Source organism: Scyliorhinus torazame, chromosome 2 (assembly GCF_047496885.1).
Source record: "Scyliorhinus torazame isolate Kashiwa2021f chromosome 2, sScyTor2.1, whole genome shotgun sequence".
NCBI classification, from domain to species: Eukaryota; Metazoa; Chordata; class Chondrichthyes; order Carcharhiniformes; family Scyliorhinidae; genus Scyliorhinus; species Scyliorhinus torazame.
Genome location: NC_092708.1, coordinates 142,551,214 through 142,574,435, shown reverse-complemented (window position 1 = coordinate 142,574,435; position 23,222 = coordinate 142,551,214). Strand labels below are relative to the sequence as shown.

Sequence of the window (23,222 nt, the reverse complement as noted above, 5' to 3'; positions counted from 1 at the left end):
GGACTTCCATTTTGAATGGAAATCACCATTCCGCGTGCTCCTTATCCGTTCATTTATGATGGTATTTTGTGCTTTATGGCCTCCTTACTTTAATCGTGATAAATATGCAATATAACAGGGGCATTGCCGGGCGGTGGGTGAGTGGTTTAAGTCTTCAGGGGTGGGGTCAAAATGGCTTCCATTTTCATTCTGGCTTATTCTTTCTCCTCTTTTCTGAGTAGTATGTCTCCTGTTTGCAATGAAGGAAAGGTTGTGGGGATTACCCTACAGATCGTCACAAATGCTGAGAAATGTTCCCTTAGAATTATTGCCATTGTGATTTTTTTTTGTTGGTGGGACGTGGTGCCAAAATCTTATCCTATATTTCCTCTGGCTGATTCAGCAATGACAGTAGCTCCATAAAAAAAATAGCTCCTGGAATAAGGGGGGGGGGGGGAAGTACATCATCTGAGCAATGACAGTAGCTCCATAAAAAAAATAGCTCCTGGAATAAGGGGGGGTGGGGGGGGATGATTCCTCATTTGAGCAATGACAGTAGCACCAGTAAAAAAAATAGCTCCTGGAATAAGGGGGGGAAATACATCTTCTTCGTAAGAGAAAAAAGATCTGGGCATTCCTTAAAAAGGAGAATTTTGACATAGCTTTGTTGCAAGAAACTCATTTTAGATGACAAGGTGCAATTGGGGCAGGTGTATTTTGCCTCGTTTCTGACAAGTATTTGGAGCGCAGCAGTATCGATGAAAATATGCCTTTCAAAGTAAAGAACTAATAATAATCTAAAAATCTTTATTAGTGTCACAAGTAGGCTTACATTAACACTGCAATTAAGTTACTGTGAAAATCTCTAGTTGCCACACTCCGGCGCCTGCTCGGTACACTGAGGGACAATTCAGAATTTCCAGTTCACCTAACGGGCACGTCCTTCAGGACTTATGGGAGGAAACTGGAGTACCCTGAGGAAACCCACGCAGACACGGGGCGAACGTGCAAACTCAGCACAGACAATGACCCAAGCCGGGAATCGAACCCAGGTCCCTGGCGCTGTGAAGCAACAGTGCTAACCATAGCGGTACCGTGTCGCCCTGTGTGAGGTGGGCAGATATGGGATTGTCAAGGGAATTTGTCTCGATAAGGTGTGTGGCCCACTCTGATTTTGTTACTAAAGTTTTCATGGACTTTGCTGATTTAGCATCTGCTAATTCCTTTATAGGGAGTTCAATTGTCATCTTAACCCCATGGTGGACAAACTCCTAGTGACCAGAAACCACCCTCCACCCAACAGGCAAGGGCACGAGCATCAATTTGTGAGGTGGTGGTGTACTGGACGTATGGAGAACATTATATGTCAGGATAAAGAATTCACTCTTTTTTCTACTCTTCAAATGCCATAATAGTTGATTATTTCTTCATGCCAAGAGCAATGCTGCACTTGGTGGCCTCCTGCTCTATAGGCAGTACAGTGATCTCCGACTATCCGTTTCTCTCGAGTTTTCCTTGAGATGAAATGTGGTCTCTTCTACTCAGTCAATTCCCTCGCTGATGTCAGACCCTCTATCCTGTGGGAAACCTGTAAAGCTAATGGTAGGGGGCTAGTCATTCCATACAAGGCCAAAAGGCATAACATGCTGTGCGTCAGTGCTGGTTGAAAGTAAAATTGGCCAAAGCAGAGAAGGAATTTGGCAGGAGTCCTAACCACTTGTTGAAAGGAATTAATGCAACTCATGCAGTGCTGGACTCCTTGCTGACTCAGCAGGCTGAGGAGTTTAAAGTTTGCAAAACAAAAGTTATATGAATTTAGAAACAAACCCAAGTAGATACCTAGCCTATTTTATAAGGAAGGCGGCTGGCTCTAGGGTTATTCCCTCTGTGCAAATAGAGGACATCAACAAACCATTTTAGGGGGTTTTACACTGATTTTTACTAAACAGACCAGGCTGACATTTATGGAGTACTTCTTCTCTTCTTTTAAGCTTCTAACAATCTCAGAGGACCAAAGGTTGGTCCTGAATGCTCCTATTCCTAAAGGGGAAGTGCTCTTGTTTTGAAGGAGCTTCAATTTAGTAAGGTCCCAGGGCCTGATGGTTTTGTGTGTGAATTTTACAAAGAATTTGAAGACTTGCTAATAGATTCGCTGATTAGCATGGATAATCACTCATTTGAAGCAGGTCCGCTGCCCCAGATGCTCCAAGAAGCAAACATTTCCTCAGCTCCGAAGGCAGGCAAGAGTCCCCAAGAGTGTGCTTCCTAAGGCCAATTTTGCTGCTGACTGTAGACTTGAATTTGTTGTCTAAGTGTTAGCACGGTTCCTTGAAGGAATTCTCCTTTTGATCATCCAGGGCGATCAGACTGGGTTCATAAAAAGCCGATGTAAGATTATTGAATGTTATTCAGGACTTTCAAAAACAGGTTAGTGATCTCCTTAGATGCAGAGAAAGACGGCTTTTGACCGGATGTATGGAATTATTCATTTTAAAAGTTGCAGAAGTTTGTGTTGGAGAGTATGTTAAGTGGATACAGGTACTTTATAAAAGCTCTCTGGTGGCAGGGCTTACGGGCAGTTATTGGTCCGAGAATTTGTTTGTCTGCAGCAAGCGACTTTACCAAGGTGCTTGTTATCCCCATTATTGTTTGCAATCTGCTATACAAAAGAAAGTCTTAATTATGGGCAATGCAATTTGTGGACCAACGTGAAATACTCAACTTGATATTCAATAACCAGCATGAGAAAACCAACGTTTAAGCCACTTGCACACCAACAGTCATGCCATTCGATTCAAATTCCTACCTCATTCCAGAAGTTAGGCTCGTGCACCTTAAGACTAGATATTCTCCTCATTTTGGCTTCTGTTGTGATTCTAAATATGCTAATAAAGTACTACTGAACTCCACTCACCATCTGCTTCATTGGACATTTCTTTGGGTAAACTTGCAGAATGTGTTGCGCCCAACCGTTCAATTCCAGTAGAAACTGTAATGCCAGTACTATTTATCTCTATTGGTACAAACCGGGAAACATCAATATCATTGATCTGTGCTGCTTCTTCAACCTAGAACAAAGAGACTCAGTCAAAAGATTATAATTACAGCAAGCAGCAGCCATTGTATGCAGTTGGAGTTACCTCTTCGCCTTGGTCTGGAAGATACTGTGTTTCATCTGCTTCTTCATCATCAGCATTAATCAAGTCAGGTCTAAATTCAAAGACTTCACGACCACTCACCTAGATATGAAAATTAATTTCATAATCAAACACTTTTGAACAAAATATAAAACAAAGGATCATTTCAGTCAATGGTAGAAGGAACAAATTTACATACACCAAAAGCTTTGCCAGCGTCGAAATCTGCTTTCCTCTTTTCTAGCTCTTGCAGAGCCTTCTCTGTTTTCTCATGTCTCTTCCTTTTCTTCCATTCCAAGAAGGTTTCTAGGGTGATTCTGGTTACTTCTGGTCCTAGGGCTGCTCTCTTAAAAAATTATATACAACATAATAATGAACCCTTTTGTGAGTAACGAGTAACAAATGCAGTCTGGCTAAGATGTCTGAGATATTGTTAGATGGTTAAGAATTCAAGGTAATTCAAACCACAACAGTACAAGACTTTACATTACATGGCTGAAGAAACGGCACTGGGTACACCTAGTAGATTTTTAAATATCTAGTGTCACCATGTGGTTAGAATGTGCATTGCAATATTGATTTGAACAGGAGTTAATTCAAAGATCAACTGTACAAAAGAAATGTTTGATTTGTATTTTGTCTTAATATTTTACATTGCAACTAGTATTGAGTTTAATTAAACCAAGAGAAACCTAGTCAGTTTGATTCAATTTAACTTCCACCATAATAAATACACAGCATTATAAATTGAAATCTTAGCGCAAAGGCATATTTTGTTCATGGGATATTTATTACCCATCCTTGTTGCTTTGAGAATGTGATGTTGCGCTACTGCAACCTTTGTGCTGATGGTGCTCCTAGGATGGCCTCGGACAGAAAATTTCAGAAATTTAATCTGGTGACAATGGCACCATATGTTCAAATCAGAATACGGTGTGACTGGAGGAGAACTTGGAGCTGATTGTGTCTCATGATATTGCTGTTCCTAGTCCCAGTATTTCAGGTGAAAGTTGAGGGAGATGCGAACAAAGTAACCCTGGATTGCTGCAGTGCATCCTGCAGATAGTATATGTGCAGTCCCAATGCTCCAGCAGGAGTGCATAGAGGCTTCTGCTGGTGGCATCAAACAACTGTCCTGGATAGTGTCAGGCTTATTTAAAAATCAGGCTTGCTGAAGGTAGTTCTGACTGCACCAACGCATGCAAGTGCCATCATACTCCTAACTTGACTTTGTAGATGGTGGGAAGCTCGGAGGAACCAGATGAGCCACCCACTCATACCTCAGTAGACAGACTCTGTTCTATTTATGCAGACACTTATGACTAGTTAATGGAGAACCCCAAGGAGTGGAATACTCAACAATGATGGCATCACAGATAATTTAAACAGTCCAAAGACTGCTGAACTATGAGTTAGCTAATGTCAACCATTTGCTGTTGGCATGTATTGTTGCAGCATATCGGAGCGTGTAGAGGAACTGGGAATGCTGGAATAACTGGAAAACAGCTCATTGCTAACCTTAGAACCAAATGAAGAATACTGATGAAGCAGGTGAAGATGGTTGGACAAAGAACACTAGCCTGACAAACTGCTGTACTGTGGGATGTACACAGGATTCCAAGGATTCAAACGTTTACTGTAACAAGTTAAAAGCAACTTACACTCTGAACTACATGAAAGCCTCTATCTGCTGAAAATCTCCCTCCACTATTATATTTTATTTTGTCCCTTACGCAGTCATTTCGGGAACCAGTCCAAAAATATCATTTCCCTGTGGCTTGCTTCCCTTTCAATCTTCTCTTCTAATCCCATGACTTTCACGGTGAGTGTTACCCTGGAGATTCCTCCATATAGCCAAATTTGCCAACCTCTTAAATCCTCACAAACTTGGTCTCTTCAATATGAGCAATAGTCACCAGCTGTGTACACCTCTCTGCTCACTCTCAGATTCTTGCAGACTGCCCTGTTTGAGGTTTGGGGATACCTTAAGAAAACCCTGTCAGCTGAAATGTCAGACCTTTCTTTGGCCTGTTTCCCTCCCAAAGCTCATCTCCATTCAACGTGAATCTGGTGGGCCTTGTAACCACATAGAAATACTAACAACTATCTTCCTAGCTTTGTCTTGGAATTAAATAGGAAGTTTAAAGTATAGCCATTCATAAAACCTGACTTTTCTAACACTTCCCTTGAGACTAAGTCTCCCACAGTCATCACAGATGCTCTTGCCATTGTTCACAGGTATGAACACCTTGCACCTTCTTCCCAGTAAAACGTTAGCTCCTCTTTAACAAACAAGCCAACCAGGCTTGTTGTCAGGCAGATTTCAGAACAGCTCACATGAACTCCTGTATTCTGCCAATATTATCTTAAATTAAAGATGCAGTCCCGATATAATCTTATAAACGTTATATCTGTAACAAAATCCTCACTTCTAGTTAGACAAGCACAATGCTTCTCAGACAAAATGGAGGAGAGTGTACAAAGTCCTAGATTCTGGGAAAATGTCAATATAGGATAAAGCTTGCATATACCAGGCTCATTTGGCACAACACTATTTGGGGCGAAGGGGGGGGGGCACTGTAGCACATTGGTTAGCACAGTTGCCTCACAGCTCCAGGGTTCCAGGTTCGATTCCCAGTTTGGGTCACTATCAGTGCAGAGTCTGCACGTTCTCCCAGTGTCTGCGTGGGTTTCCTCCGGGTGTTCCGGTTTCCTCCCACAGTCCAAAGTTGTGCAGGTTTGGTGGGCTGGCCATGCTAAATTGCCCTTAGTGTCCTAAAAGGTTGGATTGGGTGAGGGGGATAGGGCATGGGTGTGGGTTTCGGTAGGGTTCTCTTTCCAGGGGCCAGTGTAGACTCGATGGGCTGAATGCCCTTCTTCTGCACTGTAAATTCTTTCTTGGTTCAAAATTTAATTTTTTTAAAGTCACAATATAAGCACTTAAAAAGGCCTCCATAAGTGAAGTGAAAGCACCATTTTGATCGAATCATTCTCCAACAAAAGTTAAAAGCATCTTAACAAACAAGTGAAGTTTTCACAGACCAATTTTGGCCATTTAGCCTAAAGAAAATAACGGTGAGAGAAGTAACAGAATTTTTTTTTCTTACCTCATTTTCTATCAAATCTTCTAATGAAATTTCATCTTTTATTTCTTTCTTCTGGTTTTTCTTCAATACAAAGCCTGGTGGCAAAGCATGACGATACATACAATTGTCTCCTCCTCCAGGACAGACCCAAAACCAGCCATATTTGTTATTCTCTATGGCTTCAAGGAAATGTTTACATACCTAACAAGGGAATAAGACAAAGATCATCCAATCATACTGTTCCATACAAATTAACTCGTTGTAGACTGGGCTCATTAAAAAAAAAAACACTAACAAAATAGACTATCTTTTTCAATTAATTTTGAGTTGTACATCAAACACTTGAAATACGTGTTAAAATGCTAAAGTACAGATAACTCTATCTCCTTTAGAATCAACCTAACTCAACTTGAAGAGGTACTGGAAGGGGGCAGGTTGAGAAAAACAAAATAATTCATTTTTGGTTGCAACACTCAAACTGAAGTCAGTTTTCCCACTCCATAAGAGACCAATCCCTTGTTGGAGTATGATTGCCACTGACCATAGTCCAATGCTAAAGTGCGAATTAGTGCCTATGAAAGCTTTAAGTGCCACAACTGAACTTGTACCTGAAACTGTCCAGATAAACCAGGTCTGTGTATTTCTATTTCCAAAGGGAGGGCCATTGTTTCTCTCCACAAGATGGAATATGGAGCCAAATATAACATTACCTACTACTGTCAGACAGATCAACTAACATCGATCAAGAGTGAGCACTTGTGACAGTTTCTCCGCTGCATGATCCCACTACTCAACTGAAAATTAAGAAAACCCCAATCCAGATTTTAATAAACATTCACTACTTAGCTCCTGTTTTCTGAATGGAGTTTGATTTCTGGTGTGATAGTCTCTGTCCTGCCATGACATGGGTGCTCTGTCCTAAGGTAGGTCCTTTGTCTGCTAATGCTTCACCCTGGGCCGTTTTCTTAGCAGTTTTTGCCAGTAGAAAAACCTGGAGTTGTTCTCAAAACCTTTCCATGAACTTTAAAGGTCCATGTAGTTTAGGGCCTATATGACCTGTGCTAACATAGACCTTGAAATACTGGAGAGCTATCAAAATGCCTAACATCTCTTTGTTTGTTGAGATTTAAGGAAAAATAGCCAATTGGGCTTTCAGTTCAAGAGTAATCTCCCCAGAGTAGGACTGCTATATCACTTGAAGTTCGGGGTGGCTTGCATGGGTCCATTTACCAGGGTTGCTTTTGTTTTCTCAAAAACCTTTTGGCACACCTGTCAAAACTAGCTTGCCAGTTTTCTTTAGTGAATTGTTAAGTGGGATTTCTAAGTGCTAACGTTTGGACAAACTTGCATATAACCTGCATATACCCAGAATCCCAGGGTTTCTCACTTCATTTTGGGAATGGAAAAATTGACTATGGTGTGTATTTTCACTTCCTGGGGTTGCATTTGATCTTGTCCCACCACAAGTTAATTTTGCCTCAGCATACTTGCTTTTAGCCAAGTTTACTGTAGGGTTATCCTTCTGTAGACCCTCCAATATTGGCATCAGGTGGACTAAATTGTCCTTCCAAAAAGCAGTTTACATTAACAGGTTGTCCAGGTATACTGCACAGTTGGTTCATCCAACTACTACCTGGTTGGTTAATCTCTGAAAAGTTGCTGATATTGAAGGGTACAAGGATGACAATGGCCAAGATTTCTCTCATTCTGGGAATCATGGGATTGGCCAGTCTTATTTCAAAAGGTCGATTTTACTGGAATAGGCAGTGACCTGTTTTAAGGTTAGAGTCCATGATTTGGTTCATTGCTACTTTTTAAAAAAAATTCCCAATTAAGGAGCAATTTAGCGCGGCCAATCCACCTACCTTGCACATCCTTAGGTTGTGGGGGTGAGACCTACGCAGACATGGGGAGAATGTGCAAACTCCACACAGACAGCGACCTGGCGCTGGGATCGGACCTGGGTCTTCGGCCCCGTTAGGCAGCAGCGCTAACCACTGCGCACCGCGATGGATATCTATTTTGATCCATCTGATTTTAGGGTTAATACAATGGAGGAATTCCAACTGATCTGGTTATGCTCAATTATATCATTGTCTGCATGCATTTTATTTCTTATCTGACAATAGACAAACCAGCTGGGTTTGACACTGGGCAACTGTGTCAACATGGTGGTCCCTCAGTGGGGCACATACCGGTTGGTTCCTATATATTCCTTTAAATGCCCTGAACAGGGTGGTTATACCTTCCTGTTGTTTTTGGTGGTTAATTGGGCATTTACATTTTCCAGAATTTCAATATTTGCCAGTCTAGCAGTTGTGGGTTTGCTGTGGGAATTCTTTTCACCTGTCTGACCAACCTTCCCAGATCGTCCTTCGCTATATCTACCCTCTGGTTGACTCGGCCCTTGGCTGTGATATTTCATCATAAGAACAAGGAACAGGAGTAGGCCATCTGGCCCCTCGAGCCTGCTCCGCCATTCAATGAGATCATGGCTGATCTTTTGAGGACTCAGCTCCACTTTCCGGCCCGAACACCATAACCCTTAATCCCGTTATTCTTCAAAAAACTATTATCTTAAAAAACATTTAATGAAGGAGCCTCAACTGGTTCACTGAGCAAGGAATTTCATAGATTCACAACCCTTTGGGTGAAGAAGTTCCTCCTAAACTCAGTCCTAAATCTACTTCCCCTTATTTTGAGGCTATGCCCCCTAGTTCTGCTTTCACCCGCCAGTGGAAACAACCTGCCCGCATCTATCCTATCTATTCCCCTCATAATTTTATATGTTTCTATAAGATCCCCCCCGCATCCTTCTAAATTCCAACGAGTACAGTCCCAGTCTACTCAATCTCTCCTCGTAATCCAACCCCTTTAGGGATTAACCTAGTGAATCTCTTCTGCACATCTTCCAGCGCCAGTACGTCCTTTCTCAGGTATGGAGACCAAAACTGAACACAATACTCCAGGCATAACCTCCCTAGTCTTAAACTCCATCCCTCTTGCAATGAAGGACAAAACTCCATTTGCCTTCTTAATCACCTGTTGCACCTGTAAACCAACTTTTTGCGACTCATGCACTAGCACACCCAGGTCTCTCTGCACAGCAGCATGTTTTAATATTTTATCATTTAAGTAATAATCCCTTTTGCTGTTATTCCTACCAAAATGGATAACCTCACATTTGTCAACATTCCATCTGCCAGACCCTAGCCCATTCACTTAACATATTAAGATGCTGAACATCTTTCCCAGTCAGGAGCAAAATCGGATCCTCTATCTTACTGATACTTTTGGCCAGCTGGTATAGACTTCTGAATTTCCCCCTGAAAGAATCATTTGACAGTAGCAGCAGCACGAGGATATGTTCTCCTGGTTGGGGAGTTTAGGTCTCAGCATGCCTGTCTGCCTGCTTTTTCATGATTTGCTGGGAGTATTTTAAATGCTGCTTGGCTACAGCACAGGCATCAAAAAACAGTTCCCGAATTGTGAATACATACTTCGGCATTGAGGGTGCCATCCTTAGCCCCAGAAACTTTTCTTTATTAAGAGCTTCAGGAAGTCCCGCAGCTCATGAATTAATTCAAATGATCTGAACTCCCTTGTGGTGAACATCAGGAAACCCAAGCTCTTAACCTAGTCAAGAAGGAGAGCTGACATCTATTATTCAGAGCAAACACTGTTATTCATTTTAATTTGGGATTTGTCTGCTGTCTCTTCATTAAGGAGGCTTGACTGAGCACCTCTTCTTCAACAAGCTTTTAGAACAGGTCTCAGCTAGCCAGACCTCTGGTTCAGCCAGCTGGGGTGCTGGCTCTTTGCTGTTTAACTATGCAATCAAGGAAAATTCTCAGAACTTCGTCCTGTCAGTTTCCCTTTTCTCACTTGGCTGGTCTACGTTTGTGGGACACATTGTCACTTTACTGTCAGCCAAATCATTCCTCAGCAAAAATTCTATTCCTGCCACTGACAACCCCTGCAGTGGCTGGACCCAAGTCAAAGTTGCTCTGTAGAATGATCTTATTGAAGGGAACATGCATGTACTCACCACCAACTCCCTTGATTAGCACCTTGACTTTCATGGAGGTCAAGGAAGAGCAAGGCTCTTCTCTAATATCAGAGATTCAGTGGTCCCTGAATAGTACCATGGACTATTTCCTTGGAGGGGTACAAGGACACTATCCCTTGCAGGATGAAACTCCAGTAGCACTTGGGAAAGTTTGTGTGTGTTCTGGAACTGTTTGTGGTACACCTCCGGTAAGAGCTCATAGGCACTGAAAACAATAGCACTTTCTCAGCTCATAACTGGCAGAATTTTCAGTGCACAACAGGGAATAAACCTTGCAGGCTTTTCCGTAAGTGATCTTAATCCAGGGGAGACCTGACTTCCCAGGCCATTTTAATTGATCTGGCAGCTCCTCAAAGGCGGTGAAGAAAGTTTCCACATTCCCTCCCTTTATCAAATTCGGGCAATAGTCAGGAGTACTTCGATTTCTTAAAGCTTGAGCTAGGGAGAGGGATTTGATATCTCACTAGGCAAACTCAAATTTTCCCCAGCAGCTTCCATCTGTTTTAATCACCAATCCTTCCGTGTCAGTCAGTAACTCTTTCTCCAGGTTTTCTAGCTGGAAAGCTCACTCCTGCTCTTGCCCCTTGAATGCTCCCTCTGTCGCCATTACATGGAATTCTAAATCAAGCCTCTGCTCTTCTAGGCAAGGTAACCAGGTCCAACTTAGATTCCAGTTCAATTTTAGCGGTTCAACAGCTAAGCATGTTAATTTAGCCCAAGTTAAGTCCTCCAGTTACACAAATTCTTTTACATTGAAATCAACCACGTTAATTTATATTGTGAGAATTCACAAACTTACTCCTGTAATGGCATTTGTTTGTTTTGGTTTCCACAATTAAAGAAAAAATTTATCTTTTCAGTTTATAAAATGCAAAAATAGAAACAACAGTAAAATACAAGAAAACAACCAGCTAAAGCACAACCATCATCGACAACAAAAAAAGAGAAAGAAAAGAACTCTGCCCCCCCCCCCACCAGCAGCTAACAGTGACCAACTCTTTGTAATAGATGATAAATGGTCGCCATTTCTGGTGGAACCTTTCAATTGACCCCCGCACAGTTTATTTAACCTTCTCCAGGTGTAGAAATTCCATTAAGTCACCAAGTCATGCAGAGGCACTGGGCAGAATTGCCAACCTCCACAACAGCAGGATTTGCCTCTGCGCGATCAGCAAGGCGAAGGCAAGAACATCCACCCCCGCACCCTTCCGCAGCTCCAGCAAGGCCGATACCCTGAATATGGCTATTAAGGCACAGGATTCAATCTCTCTGTTCAGAATTACCGACATGGTGTTGGAAAAGGTGACCAAATGCTCAGCAGTTTGGGATAATAATTTTTTATAATAATCTTTATCGTCACAAGTAGGCTTGCATTACACTGCAATGAAGTTACTGTGAAAAGCCCTTAGTCGCCACATTCCGGCGCATGTTCGGGTACACAGGGAGAATTCAGAATATCCAATTCACCCAACAGCACATCTTTCGAGACTTGTGGGAGGAAACCGGAGCACCCGGAGGAAACCCACGCAGACACGGGGAGAACGTGCAGATCCCACACAGACAGTGACCGAAGCGGGAATTGAACCTGGGATTCTGGAGCTGTGAAGCAACAGAGCTACCCACTGTGTTGGCGTACCGCTCGAAATAGGACCAAAATGCGTGCGTATGGTTAGCTGGCCCCCTCGAACAGCACTCACACCAGTCCTCAACCTTCGCAAAAAAGCGGCTCATTCTAGTTCTGGTCAAGTGTGACCTAAACACCTCAGCTGGATCAAGTTCAGCTTCGCACACAAGGACACGGTGTTCACCCTACGGAGGGCCTCACTCCATATCTCATTCTCCAACACAGGCCCAAACTCCTCGTTCCACTTGGCGTTCGATCCCCCCACCAAAACAGAGTCTGCCGTCAGAATCTACTCATATGTACTGGCATACGACCCTCCTCGGACTCCGCGCACAAAAGGATCCTTTCTATTAAGGAGGATGGTGGCACCTCTGGGAATGTTCGTTTGACAAAATTTCGAACTTGAAGGTAATTGGTAATTAAATGAATCCGGGTCCGAGAGCCCAAACTTATCTTTCAATGCCTCCAGGCAGGCAAACCGTCCCTTCAGGAATAGATCACAATCTCTTCACCCCTTCCCCACTCCAAATGTGGCATCCAACCTCGCTGGCGCGAACAAGTGGTTCGCACAAATGGGGGACAGCTTTGATATTGACCCAAGGTTACTGAATTGCCTTCCTGAATTGAGCTGAGTTCTATACAAGACATACATCAAGCGCACACTCAGTAAGCTGCACACGTGAAGGAGACACATCCTGAGTGAGACACAGCCAGAGTGGGAATTGGAACTTGGTAATTTGGTGCAGTGAGGTAATCAGGAAAGGTGAGTGGTAAATCTAATTTTGCTGTTTTACAGTTAAAGTGCAGTGTGTAGCTTAGTGTCTGATTGGCTAAAGCTGCCCCCACCCTAATTGCTGAGAGGCAGTTATCTGTCAGTCACCTGAAGCCTACTTCGTGGCACAAGGACGTACATTGCATTCTTCTGTTTGAAGCTTTTGTAGTGTGAGTCACCCTGGTTTAGCGGAGTTCTATATAAGAGACAGGCATCAAGCGCACACTCAGTAAGCTGCGCACGTGAAGGAGCCACATCCTGCTTCGGTGCTGAGTGGGAGAAGGTGCTTTTTCCCTACCGTTTTGTTTTCTTTCTTCTGGCTTGTAACTGTTAATCTGCAGGGAGAGAACCAGAGAGCATCCTGGGAAGGTAAGTGATTTTATTACCTTTTCAAATTGTGTGGGGGAGGAAACTGAAGTGACATCACAGTAAAGCTGTGACCTGATTGGCTGATTGGGAATCTGTTAAATTTAAAAAACATTATATTGCAAAACAAATCTAATTGATTAACTAGATAGTGGAGTAACTAAACCTGAGAGCAGAGATCGGTATTTAGCATTTAATCTTGCAGTAAAAATCTAGCGTCAGGGCCATATAGTTAATTGTCACTCAATCTAACAATAATTCAAGTGTTTATTTTAAATTAATTAACTAGTGCTTAAATGTCACTCAGCGGTGTGCAGTGCTCGAACTGTGAGATGTGGCAGATCTGTGGCGCTTCCAGCGTTCCTGTCGACTACAGCTGCAGCAAGTGTAACCAATGGCAGCTCCTCAAAGACCACGTGGTTCGGTTGGATCAGCAATTGGATGCACTTAGGAGCATGCAGGTGGCGGAAAGTGTCATAGATAGGAGTTATAGAGATGTGGTCACACCCAAGGTGCAGGCAGAGAGATGGGTGACCACCAGAAGGAACAGGCAGTCAGTGCAGGAATCCCCCCGTGATACTTGGATACTGTTGGGGGGGGAATAGCCTATCAGGGGAAAACAGCAGCAGCCAGAACAGTGGCACCACGGCTGGCTCTGATGTTCAGCAGGGAGGGTCAAAGCGCAGAAGAGCAATAGTCTTAGGGGACTCTTTAGTCAGGGGCACAGATAGGCGCTCTGTGGACGTGAATGAGACTCCAGGATGGTATGTTGCCTCCCTGGTGCCAGAGTCCAGGATGGCTCAGAACGGGTAACGGCCATTCTGAAGGGGGAGGGCAAACAGGCAGAGGTCGTGGTACATATTGGTACTAACGACATAGGCAGGAAGGGGGATGAGGTCCTGAAGCAGGAGTTCAGGGAGCTAGGCAGAAAGTTAAAAGGCAAGACCTCTAGGGTTGTAATCTCGGGATTACTCCCTGTGCCACGTGCCAGTGAGGCTAGAAATAGGAAGATAGAGCAGTTAAACACGTGGCTAAACAGCTGGTGTAGGAGGGAGGGTTTCAGTTATCTGGACCACTGGGAGCTGTTCCAGGGCAGGTGTGACCTGCATAAGAAGGACGGGATGCATCTAAACTGGAGAGGCTTAAATATCCTGGCCACGAGGTTTGCTAGTGTCACACGAGAGGGTTTAAACTAGTATGGCAGGGGGGTGGGTACCGGAGCAATAGGTCAGAAGGTGAAAAAATTGAGGGAGAACGAGGGAACAGGGCCAGTATGACTCTGAGGAAGAGCAGACAGGGAGATGTTGCTGAAAACAGCTGGACTGGTGGCCTGAAGTGCATATGTTTTAATGAAGGAAGTATAACAGGCAAGGCAGATGAACTTAAGAGCTTGGATTAGTACTTGGAACTATGATGTTGTTGCCATTAACGAGACCTTGTTGAGGAAAGGACAGGATTGGCAGCTAAACGTTCCAGGATTTAGATATTTGAGGCGTGATAGAGGAGGATGTAAAAGGGGTGGAGGAGTTGCGTTACTGTTTCCGGAGAATATCACAGCTGTACTGAGGGAGGACACCTCAAAGGGCAGCGAGGCTATATGGGTAGAGATCAGAAATAAGAAGGGGGCAGTCACAATGTTGGGGGGTTACTACAGGCCACCCAACAGCCAGTGGGAGATAGAGGAGCAGTGGGAGATAGAGGTAGACAGATTTTGGAAGGGAGTAAAAGCAATAGGGTTGTTGTGATGGGAGACTTAAACTTCCCCAATATTGACTGGGACTCACTCAGTGCTAGGGGCTTGGACGGGGCAGAGATTGTAAGGAGCATCCAGGAGGGCTTCTTAAAACAATATGTAGATAGTCCAACTAGGGATGGGGCTGTACTGGACCTGGTATTGGGGAATGAGCCCGGCCAGGTGGTAGGAGTTTCACTAGGGGAGCATTTCGGGAACAGTGACCACACTTCAGTAAGTTTTAAAGTGCTGGTGGACAAGGATAAGAGTGGTCCTCGGGTGAATGTGCTAAATTGGGGGATGGCTAATTATAACAATATTAGGCGGGAACTGAAGAACCTAGATTGGGGGCGGATGGTTGAGGGTAAATTAACATCTGACATGTGGGAGGCTTTCAAATGTCAGTTGAAAGGAATTCAGGACCGGCATGTTCTTGTGAGGAAGAAGGATAAATACGGCAAATTTCAGGAACCTTGGATAACGAGAGATATTGTAGGCCACGTCAAAAAGAAAAAGGAGGCATTTGTCAGGGCTAGAAGGCTGGGAATAGACAAAGCCTGTGTGGAATATAAGGAAAGTAGGAAGGAACTTAAGCAAGGAGTCAGGAGGGCTAAAAGGGGTCACGAAAAGTCATTGGCAAATAGGGTTAAGGAAAATCCCAAGGCTTTTTACACGTACATAAAAAGCAAGAGGGTAGCCGGGGAAAGGGTTGGCCCACTGAAGCACAGGGGAGGAAATTTATGCGTGGAGCCAGAGGAAATGGGCGACATATTAAATGAATACTTTGCATCAGTATTCACCAAAGAGAAGGAATTGGTGGATGTTGAGTCTGGAGAAGGGTGTGCAGATAGCCTGGATCTCACATTGAGATCCAAAAAGACGAGGTGTTGGGCATATTGAAAAATATTACAGTAGATAAGTCCCCAGGGCCTGATGGGATCTACCCCAGAATACCGAAGGAGGCAAGAGAGGAAATTGCTGAGGCCTTGACAGAAATCTTTGGATCCTCACTGTCTTCAGACGTAGCATGGGTTCATAAAGGGTAGGTCGTGCCTGACTAATTTGGTAGAATTTTTTGAGGACGTTACCAGTGCAGTAGATAACGGGGAGCCAATGGGTGTGGTATATCTGGATTTCCAGAAAGCTTTTGACAAGGTGCCACACAAAAGGTTGCTGCATAAACTAAAGATGCATGGCATTGAGGGTAAAGTGGTAGCATGGGTAGAGGATTGGTTAACTAACAGAAAGCAGAGAGTGGGGATAAATGGGTGTTTCTCTGGTTGGCAACCTGTAACTAGTGGGGTCCCTCAAGGAACAGTGTTGGGCCCGCAGTTGTTCACAATTTACATCGATGATTTGGAGTTGGGGACCAAGTGCAATGTGGCAAAGTCTGCAGACGACACTAAGATGAGTGGTAAAGCAAAAAGTGCAGAGGATACCGGAAGTCTGCAGAAGGATTTGGATAGGTTAGGTGAATGGGCTAGGGTCTGGCTGATGGAATTCAATGTTGCCAAGTGTGAGGCTATCCATTTTTGGAGGAATAACAGCAGAAGGGATTATTATTTAAATGGTAAGATGTTAAAACATGCTGCTGTGCAGAGGGACCTGGGTGTGCTGGTGCACGAGTCGCAAAAAGTTGGTGTGCAGGTGCAACAGGTGATTAAGAAGGCTAATCGAGTTTTGTCTTTCATTGCTAGAGGGATGGAGTTCAAGACTAGGGAGGTTATGCTGCAATTGTATAAGGTGTTGGTGAGGCCACATCTGGAGTATTGTGTTCAGTTTTGGTCTCCTTACTTGAGAAAGGACGTACTGCCACTGGAGGGAGTGCAGAGGAGATTCATTAGGTTGATCCCAGAGTTGAGGGGATTAGATTATGACGAGAGGTTGAGTAGACTGGGACTGTACTCATTAGAGTTTAGAAGGATGCGGGGGGATCTTATTGAAACATATAAAATTATGAAGGGAATAGATAGGATAGATGCGGGCAGGTTGTTTCCACTGGTCGGGGAAAGCAGAACTAGGAGGCATAGCCTCAAAATAAGGGGAAGTAGATTTAGGACCGAGTGTAGGAGGAACTTTTTCACCCAAAGGGTTGTGAATCTCTGGAATTCCTTGCCCAGTGAAGCAGTTGAGGCTCCTTCTTTAAACGTTTTCAAGAAAAAGATAGATACCTTTCTAAAGAATAAAGGGATTCGGAGATATGGTGTACTGGCCGGAGGGTGGAGCTGAGTCCACAAAAATCAGCCATGATCTCATTGAATGGCGGAGCAGGCTCGAGGGGCTAGATGGCCTACTCCTGTTCCTAGTTCTTATGTTATGTTTAAGAAGGGTAGCAAGGATAATCCAGGGACCTACAGGCCGGTGAGCCTTACGTCAATGGTAGGAAAATTACTGGAGAGAATTCATCGAGACAAGATCTACTCCCATTTGGAAGCAAATGGACGTATTAGTGAGAGGCAGCACGGTTTTGTGAAGGGGAGGTCGTGTCTCACTAACTTGATCAGAGTTTTTCGAGGAGGTCACAAAGATGATTGATGCAGGTAGGGCAGTGGATGTTGTCTATATGGACTTCAGTAAGGCTTTTGACAAGGTCCCTCATGGCAGACTGGTACAAAAGGTGAAGTCACATGGGATCAGGGGTGAGTTGCCAAGATGGATACAGAACTGGCTAGGTCATAGAAGGCAGAGAGTAGCAATGGAAGGGTGCTTTTCTAATTGGAGGACTGTGACTAGTGGTGTTCCGCAGGGATCAGTGCTGGGACCTTTGCTGTTCATAGTATATATAAATGATTTGGAGGAAAATGTAACTGGTCTGATTAGTAAGTTTGCAGACGACACAAAGGTTGGTGGAATTGCGGATAGTGATGAGGACTGTCAGAGGATACAGCAGGATTTAGATCGTTTGGAGATTTGGGCGGAGAGATGGCAGATGGAGTTTAATCCGGACAAATGTGAGGAAATGCATTTTGGAAGGTCTAATGCAGGTAGGGAATATACAGTGAATGGTAGAACCCTCAAGAGTATTGCAAGTCAGAGAGATCTAGGTGTACAGGTCCACAGGTCACTGAAAGGGGCAACACAGGTGGAGAAGGTAGTCAAGAAGACATACGGCATGCTTGCCTTCATTGGCCGGGGCATGGAGTATAAAAATTGGCAAGTCATGTTGCAGCTGTATAGAACCTTAATTAGGCCACACTTGCAGTATAGTGTTCAATTCTGGTCGCCACACTACCAGAAGGATGTGGAGGCTTTAGAGAGGGCGCAGAACGGACTTACCAGGATGTTGCCTGGTATTGAGGGCATTAGCTATGAGGAGAGGTTGAACAAACTTGATTTGTTCTCACTGGAACGACGGAGGTTGAGGGGCGACCTGATAGAGGTCTACAAAATTATGAGGGGCATAGACAGAGTGGATAGTCAGAGGCTTTTTCCCAGGGTAGAGGGCTCAATTACTAGGGGGCATAGGTTTAAGGTGCGAGGGACAAGGTTTAGAGGAGATGTACGAGGCAAGTTTTATTTATTTATTATTTATTTATTTTTACACAGAGGGTAGTGGGTGCCTGGAACTCGCTGCCAGAGGAGGTGGTGGAAGCAGGGACGATAGTGGCGTTTAACGGGCATCTTGACAAATACATGAAGAGGATGGGAATAGAGGGATACGGACCCCGGAAGTGTAGAAGATTTCAGTTTAGACAGGCAGCATGGCCGTCACAGGCGTGGCGGGCCGAAGGGCCTGTTCCTGTGCTGTACTTTTCTTTGCTCTTTGCCTCCATATTTTTAAAGTTGAGTCCACCACCGGGTTCAACGAGTACTTTGCTGGTGAAAATGGAAGAGAAGTCATCACCTGCGCACCCAAACCGGATCCGCCCTGCATGACCCAGGCTCCATCTGCACCCAGGTAGATCGCGGGTCCCCTCCACATTCCAATGCATTCTCTGCATGAGCAGCCTTAATGGAATACCAAGTTTGGCAACACAAGACCTCCCGACTGTCTGTCCCTCTGTAGAACGCTCCGAATCCTCGGAGATTTGCCCGCCCATATGGAGGCCGATATTAACCATTCCACCCATCTCAAAGAATGATTTGGGATGAAAGACCGGAAGACACTGAAATTGAAACAGAAATCTTGGCAAAAGGTTCATCTTAATTGACTGAGCTCTACCTGCCAGGGACAAAGGAAGGCTGCCCCACCTTTGCAGGTCAGATCTGACCTTGTTCACCAGGCTGGTACAATTCAGCTTGCAGAGTTGGGTCCAATCCCAAGCCACCTGGGCCTCAGATACCAAAAGGTGGACCTGGCCAAGTGAAAAGGAAGTACCTCCAGACTGGCTCCGTTCTTGGGGCGCTGACCAGAAAATACACTCTCTTCTCCAGATTTAATTTGTATTCAGAAAAGAACCCAAAGCTCTTCAGTATCCTCATTATGTCCCTCATAGTGGGCAGCAGGTCCTTCACATATAACAAAAGATCATCTGGATACAGGGATACCCTATGTTCCACTCCATCCCCAACTATCCTTCTCCACTTGTCTGAGGCCCTCAGGGCAATGGTCAATGTTTCAATTGCTGATGTGAACAGTAGGGGAGACATAGGAATCCCCTGCCTCTTCTTCCTGCGTAACTGAAAACCCCCCAGCCTCATGGTATTCATACGAATGCTGGCCTGAGCAGCTTCGGACAGCAGACATACCCATGACTCAAACTCGGGGCCCAGCCTACACTTCTACAAAACCCCAAAAAGGTTCCATCACTCCACCCTATCAAACACCTTTTCTACATCTAATGACAAAATTACCTCCGACTCCAGCTCGGCCACCAGGGTAAGAACCACATTTAGCAGTTGCTGCACATTGGACGACAGTCTTCAAAGAGTCATCAAGGTACATGAATCGCCCAATTTGGATCTTGAATCACAACAACCCGTTGGACTGTCAGACGTTAGGAGTGTAGCGATTCAGAGTCTTCCAGCACACCCAGGACTTGTAATGCTGAGCGGATTTTAAAAACGGTGGTAGATCTCTGCACCACCTCTAACTTCATACTTGTGACAATAAAAGATTATTGAGCGGCACTACGTGAAGGACTTTATTAGCCCCTTGTGTGTACTTACTATTACTGTTTTCTTCTGTTCTGCATCACCATGTTTTTTTTGCACTACTTCCTCCAGTTTTCTCACATCCCAATTTTCCATCGTGTCTAAGATGAGAAAGTAAATTTATTTAAACAAGGTCGAACATCAACAAAAAAACAATGTTGAAAAGATCAACTCAACATTTAAATTCATTTATAAACTGTAGACATATTGAGAACTATAAACGTTTAACTGTATATTCCAATATTTGTTTACATTTGAAGATCAAGAAAAACAAAGGACTTTTGAAGTCTTAGTCAAAATATTAACACTGAAATCGAAGCAACTCACTAGTACACATGGCACTTTAAATGGTGACAAAGCACCCACCAAAATTTAATTTCAATAAAATCGCTATCTCTTTCGAGATCCAATGAGCTCTGGATCGGTTTGCCCTTAATTTCTCTTTCAAGAGAACATACCTTGATTGCGCAAAGAACAGATAGTCCAGGCACAGTCATGGTACAATCTCTTTAAAAAGAAAGGTAGGGCAATCAGATCCAGAGATCCCTAGATGAGAAAAGGGAAAGAAATATCAGATAAAGAAGAAAATGTAAGCTTACGATAGATGTGACATAGAAAATACAATTGCGAACCAGGCTGAATATAGAAGGTTCAGAAGGAAGGCAAAAAAGCATACGAGAAGAAAATGGAAGATAATAGCATATAAATAGTAAAATGGTGGATTAAGGACGACTAGGGCCAATTAGGGATCAAAAAGAGGATTTACGCAGGCATTGCCAAAGCATTAAATGAATACTTTGCAACTGCCTTTACTAAGAAAATGCTACCCAGGCCATGGAGAAAAAAATACACACATATTAAGGGTTTAGAATTGAAAAAGAGGACGTGTTGGATAAGCTATAGGCACTTAATGTTGGATAAGGCACAAGGAACATGAGATACATCCAAAGATGTTGAAGTAAGTGAGAATGGAAATTGCGGAGGCACTGGACATAGGTTCAAAGGGGATGCCAGGGTACTGGAAAATTGCAAATGTTTATACTCCTGCTTTTATAAAAATGGGTGTGACGATATGCCTAGCAGACACAGGCCAGTCAATTTACCGTCAGTCATAGAGAAACTTCTGGAAACAATAATTAGAGACTAGTTCGGTCAACTGGGTATTGCATCCAATGCTGGGCGTTGCAATTTGGGAAGTATAGAATCATAGAATCCCTACAATGCAGGAGGCGGCAATTTGGATCATCAAGGCTGCACCGACTCTCTGAAGCAGCACCTTACCTAGGCCCACTCCCCCAACCTACCCCCAGATTGAAATTAATTTCTTCACCATGCCGAATGTGGGTGGGAGTTTAGATGAAAGAAAACAAGTTCCTGAGGACTTAAATGAGGCGGGCAGAATAGACTAGCTGAACCATGAACCAGCTGATTCATAACCTGAATATGAAAATCTGTTCGGGGTTTAGAAGTTACCCATTTAAAAAAGGAAAATGGAGCAAGCTATCGAGAGCAGAGAATAGCTGTGGACTGGTTCTTAGGGAATGGTGTCCACTTAATGGACAGAGTAAAGTATAACTAAAAGTCATATTCACATTATGCAATTATTGATGTGGGTAAGTGTCATTCCTACATGAAAAATCTTCCTCACTGCATTTTAACATTTGTTACACATTCTGCTGAAATGGTGAAGTGTTTCACATCAACACTTGCACTTAATGAATGTGTGAAATACATTAGAAGTGTTAATGGGGAAATTAATGGGGAAAAAAGAACTTACTCCAAAAAACAAATAAAACAAAATGAAACATCAAAAATGGAGATTAATCTGTTTGTTGAACTGAAAACCTATATGGAAGTTATTGCATATATCTTCATAAGACAAAACATTTACAGTGCAGCAGATATAAACTGGAGCAGTGAACATGTTTTGAAGGTAGATAGGAACTTTTCATAAAGGTCTAACAAGTGGATACAAATTACTCGGCATAATATTTGGTACATAAAAACATACTTTAATTATATTTCACTAAATTACGACCTGCATGCAAATGTCTCACTAACTTGTTTTTTTTAAAAAGGGAACCAAATGGGAAGTTTAAATGAAAGATACTGTAACTAAATTAACATCTCTGTTTTGTCAACATACCTTTTTCAAGCTCTTCATCCCTGGCATCTACATACATACTGCGCTTTTCGCTCTTCCTTTCCAGGGTGAGGTCATGTGAAAACTTGCATTTGTCACCCTTGGTGCATTGACCTTGCTTGAAAAAAGCACAAACCACAGATTTGGGATCTGCTCCTGGAAAAAAAAATAGAATTCATGTGTAGTAATAACTTCTACCCTTACTTGACCTTTTATTTTTAAATATAATTTTTCCTTAAGAGTAATTTAAGATACAATCAATTACGTCTACTTAAAAGTAACCGCTAAGACAGCTCTTTGACAGAGGTCAGTGCTATCTTGGAATGTATACTCATCCTCTATAACCATTGAAACCTTAAAGTATCTGGTCAAGATTAGCAAAAGTTAATCTCTGACAGTCAGAAATAAAATTTGATTGTCATCCTCTCTAATCCCATTTTTGATTCCCTTTGTAATTCTTGTTCTTTTTTGGAGTCTTTCCTGTAATAGCCTGCAGGGGGCCTACGAGTTGGGAATGATTACCTTCCCTGTGGGCCTTGCAGAGTACGAGCTGTCCTGCTAGGGGCAGGGATCTCGATTAACCTTTGTACAAAAGGTCAGAATCGGTCAGTGTAAATATAGTGTGTAAATAAAACAACGTTTCTTATTTTACTCAGTGTGGACTCCATGCCCTTATTAAATTTCCCTTGTTTAATTATTATATAAATATTGGGATTTGAGGCCAAACACAAAGGAAGCATTGAAAATTCAACAAGTTCAATTACAGCTAAACATTTCATGCACTTTACATCAGAGTAAATGTACCAAGAAGTTAAAAGTGTCAAATTATGCAACAAACCAGAGCTTTGCTTTGTACAACTTAAAAGGGGAATAAAAGGTTGTAGGTGGAAAGTACAGAGTGCAAATACACTCTGTTCAAAATACTCCACTGTTCAGCGAAATACTGTACAACAGAAATCTGCTGATTAAAAAATCATTCTTGGTACTGGCTTTGGGGATGGCTACCTCAATTAGGAACACCCTCCCACCTGTGCTGTTATAATATGCCTGAATGACTCCACGCAAAAAAGAGTTGGCAATGTGAACCAAACCAAGAGCTACTGGAGCTGTTCCATTGCTGACATTCAGGATTCCACAAAAAGGAGCTCACGGCAGTGATAAAACTTATCCATTATTATTTTACGTGGATTTGTTCTAATCAAATTGTCCCATTAAGGATT

The 23,222-nt window shown here is 43.2% G+C and overlaps 1 protein-coding gene across 1 annotated transcript in view; it reads right to left on the bottom strand.

Moving 5' to 3' along the window:
* zc3h15 (zinc finger CCCH-type containing 15) overlaps positions 1-23,222 on the bottom strand; it is a 47,655-nt gene that overhangs the window by 4,754 nt on the left and 19,679 nt on the right. Inside the window, exons 4-9 of the mRNA XM_072477736.1 lie at positions 22,006-22,158; positions 19,875-19,960; positions 6,224-6,403; positions 3,316-3,462; positions 3,120-3,218; positions 2,894-3,047 (exon numbers count right to left, since the gene is read on the bottom strand). Coding sequence (XP_072333837.1) covers positions 2,894-3,047; positions 3,120-3,218; positions 3,316-3,462; positions 6,224-6,403; positions 19,875-19,960; positions 22,006-22,158 — 819 coding nt within the window. The remainder of the gene's footprint in view (positions 1-2,893; positions 3,048-3,119; positions 3,219-3,315; positions 3,463-6,223; positions 6,404-19,874; positions 19,961-22,005; positions 22,159-23,222) is intronic.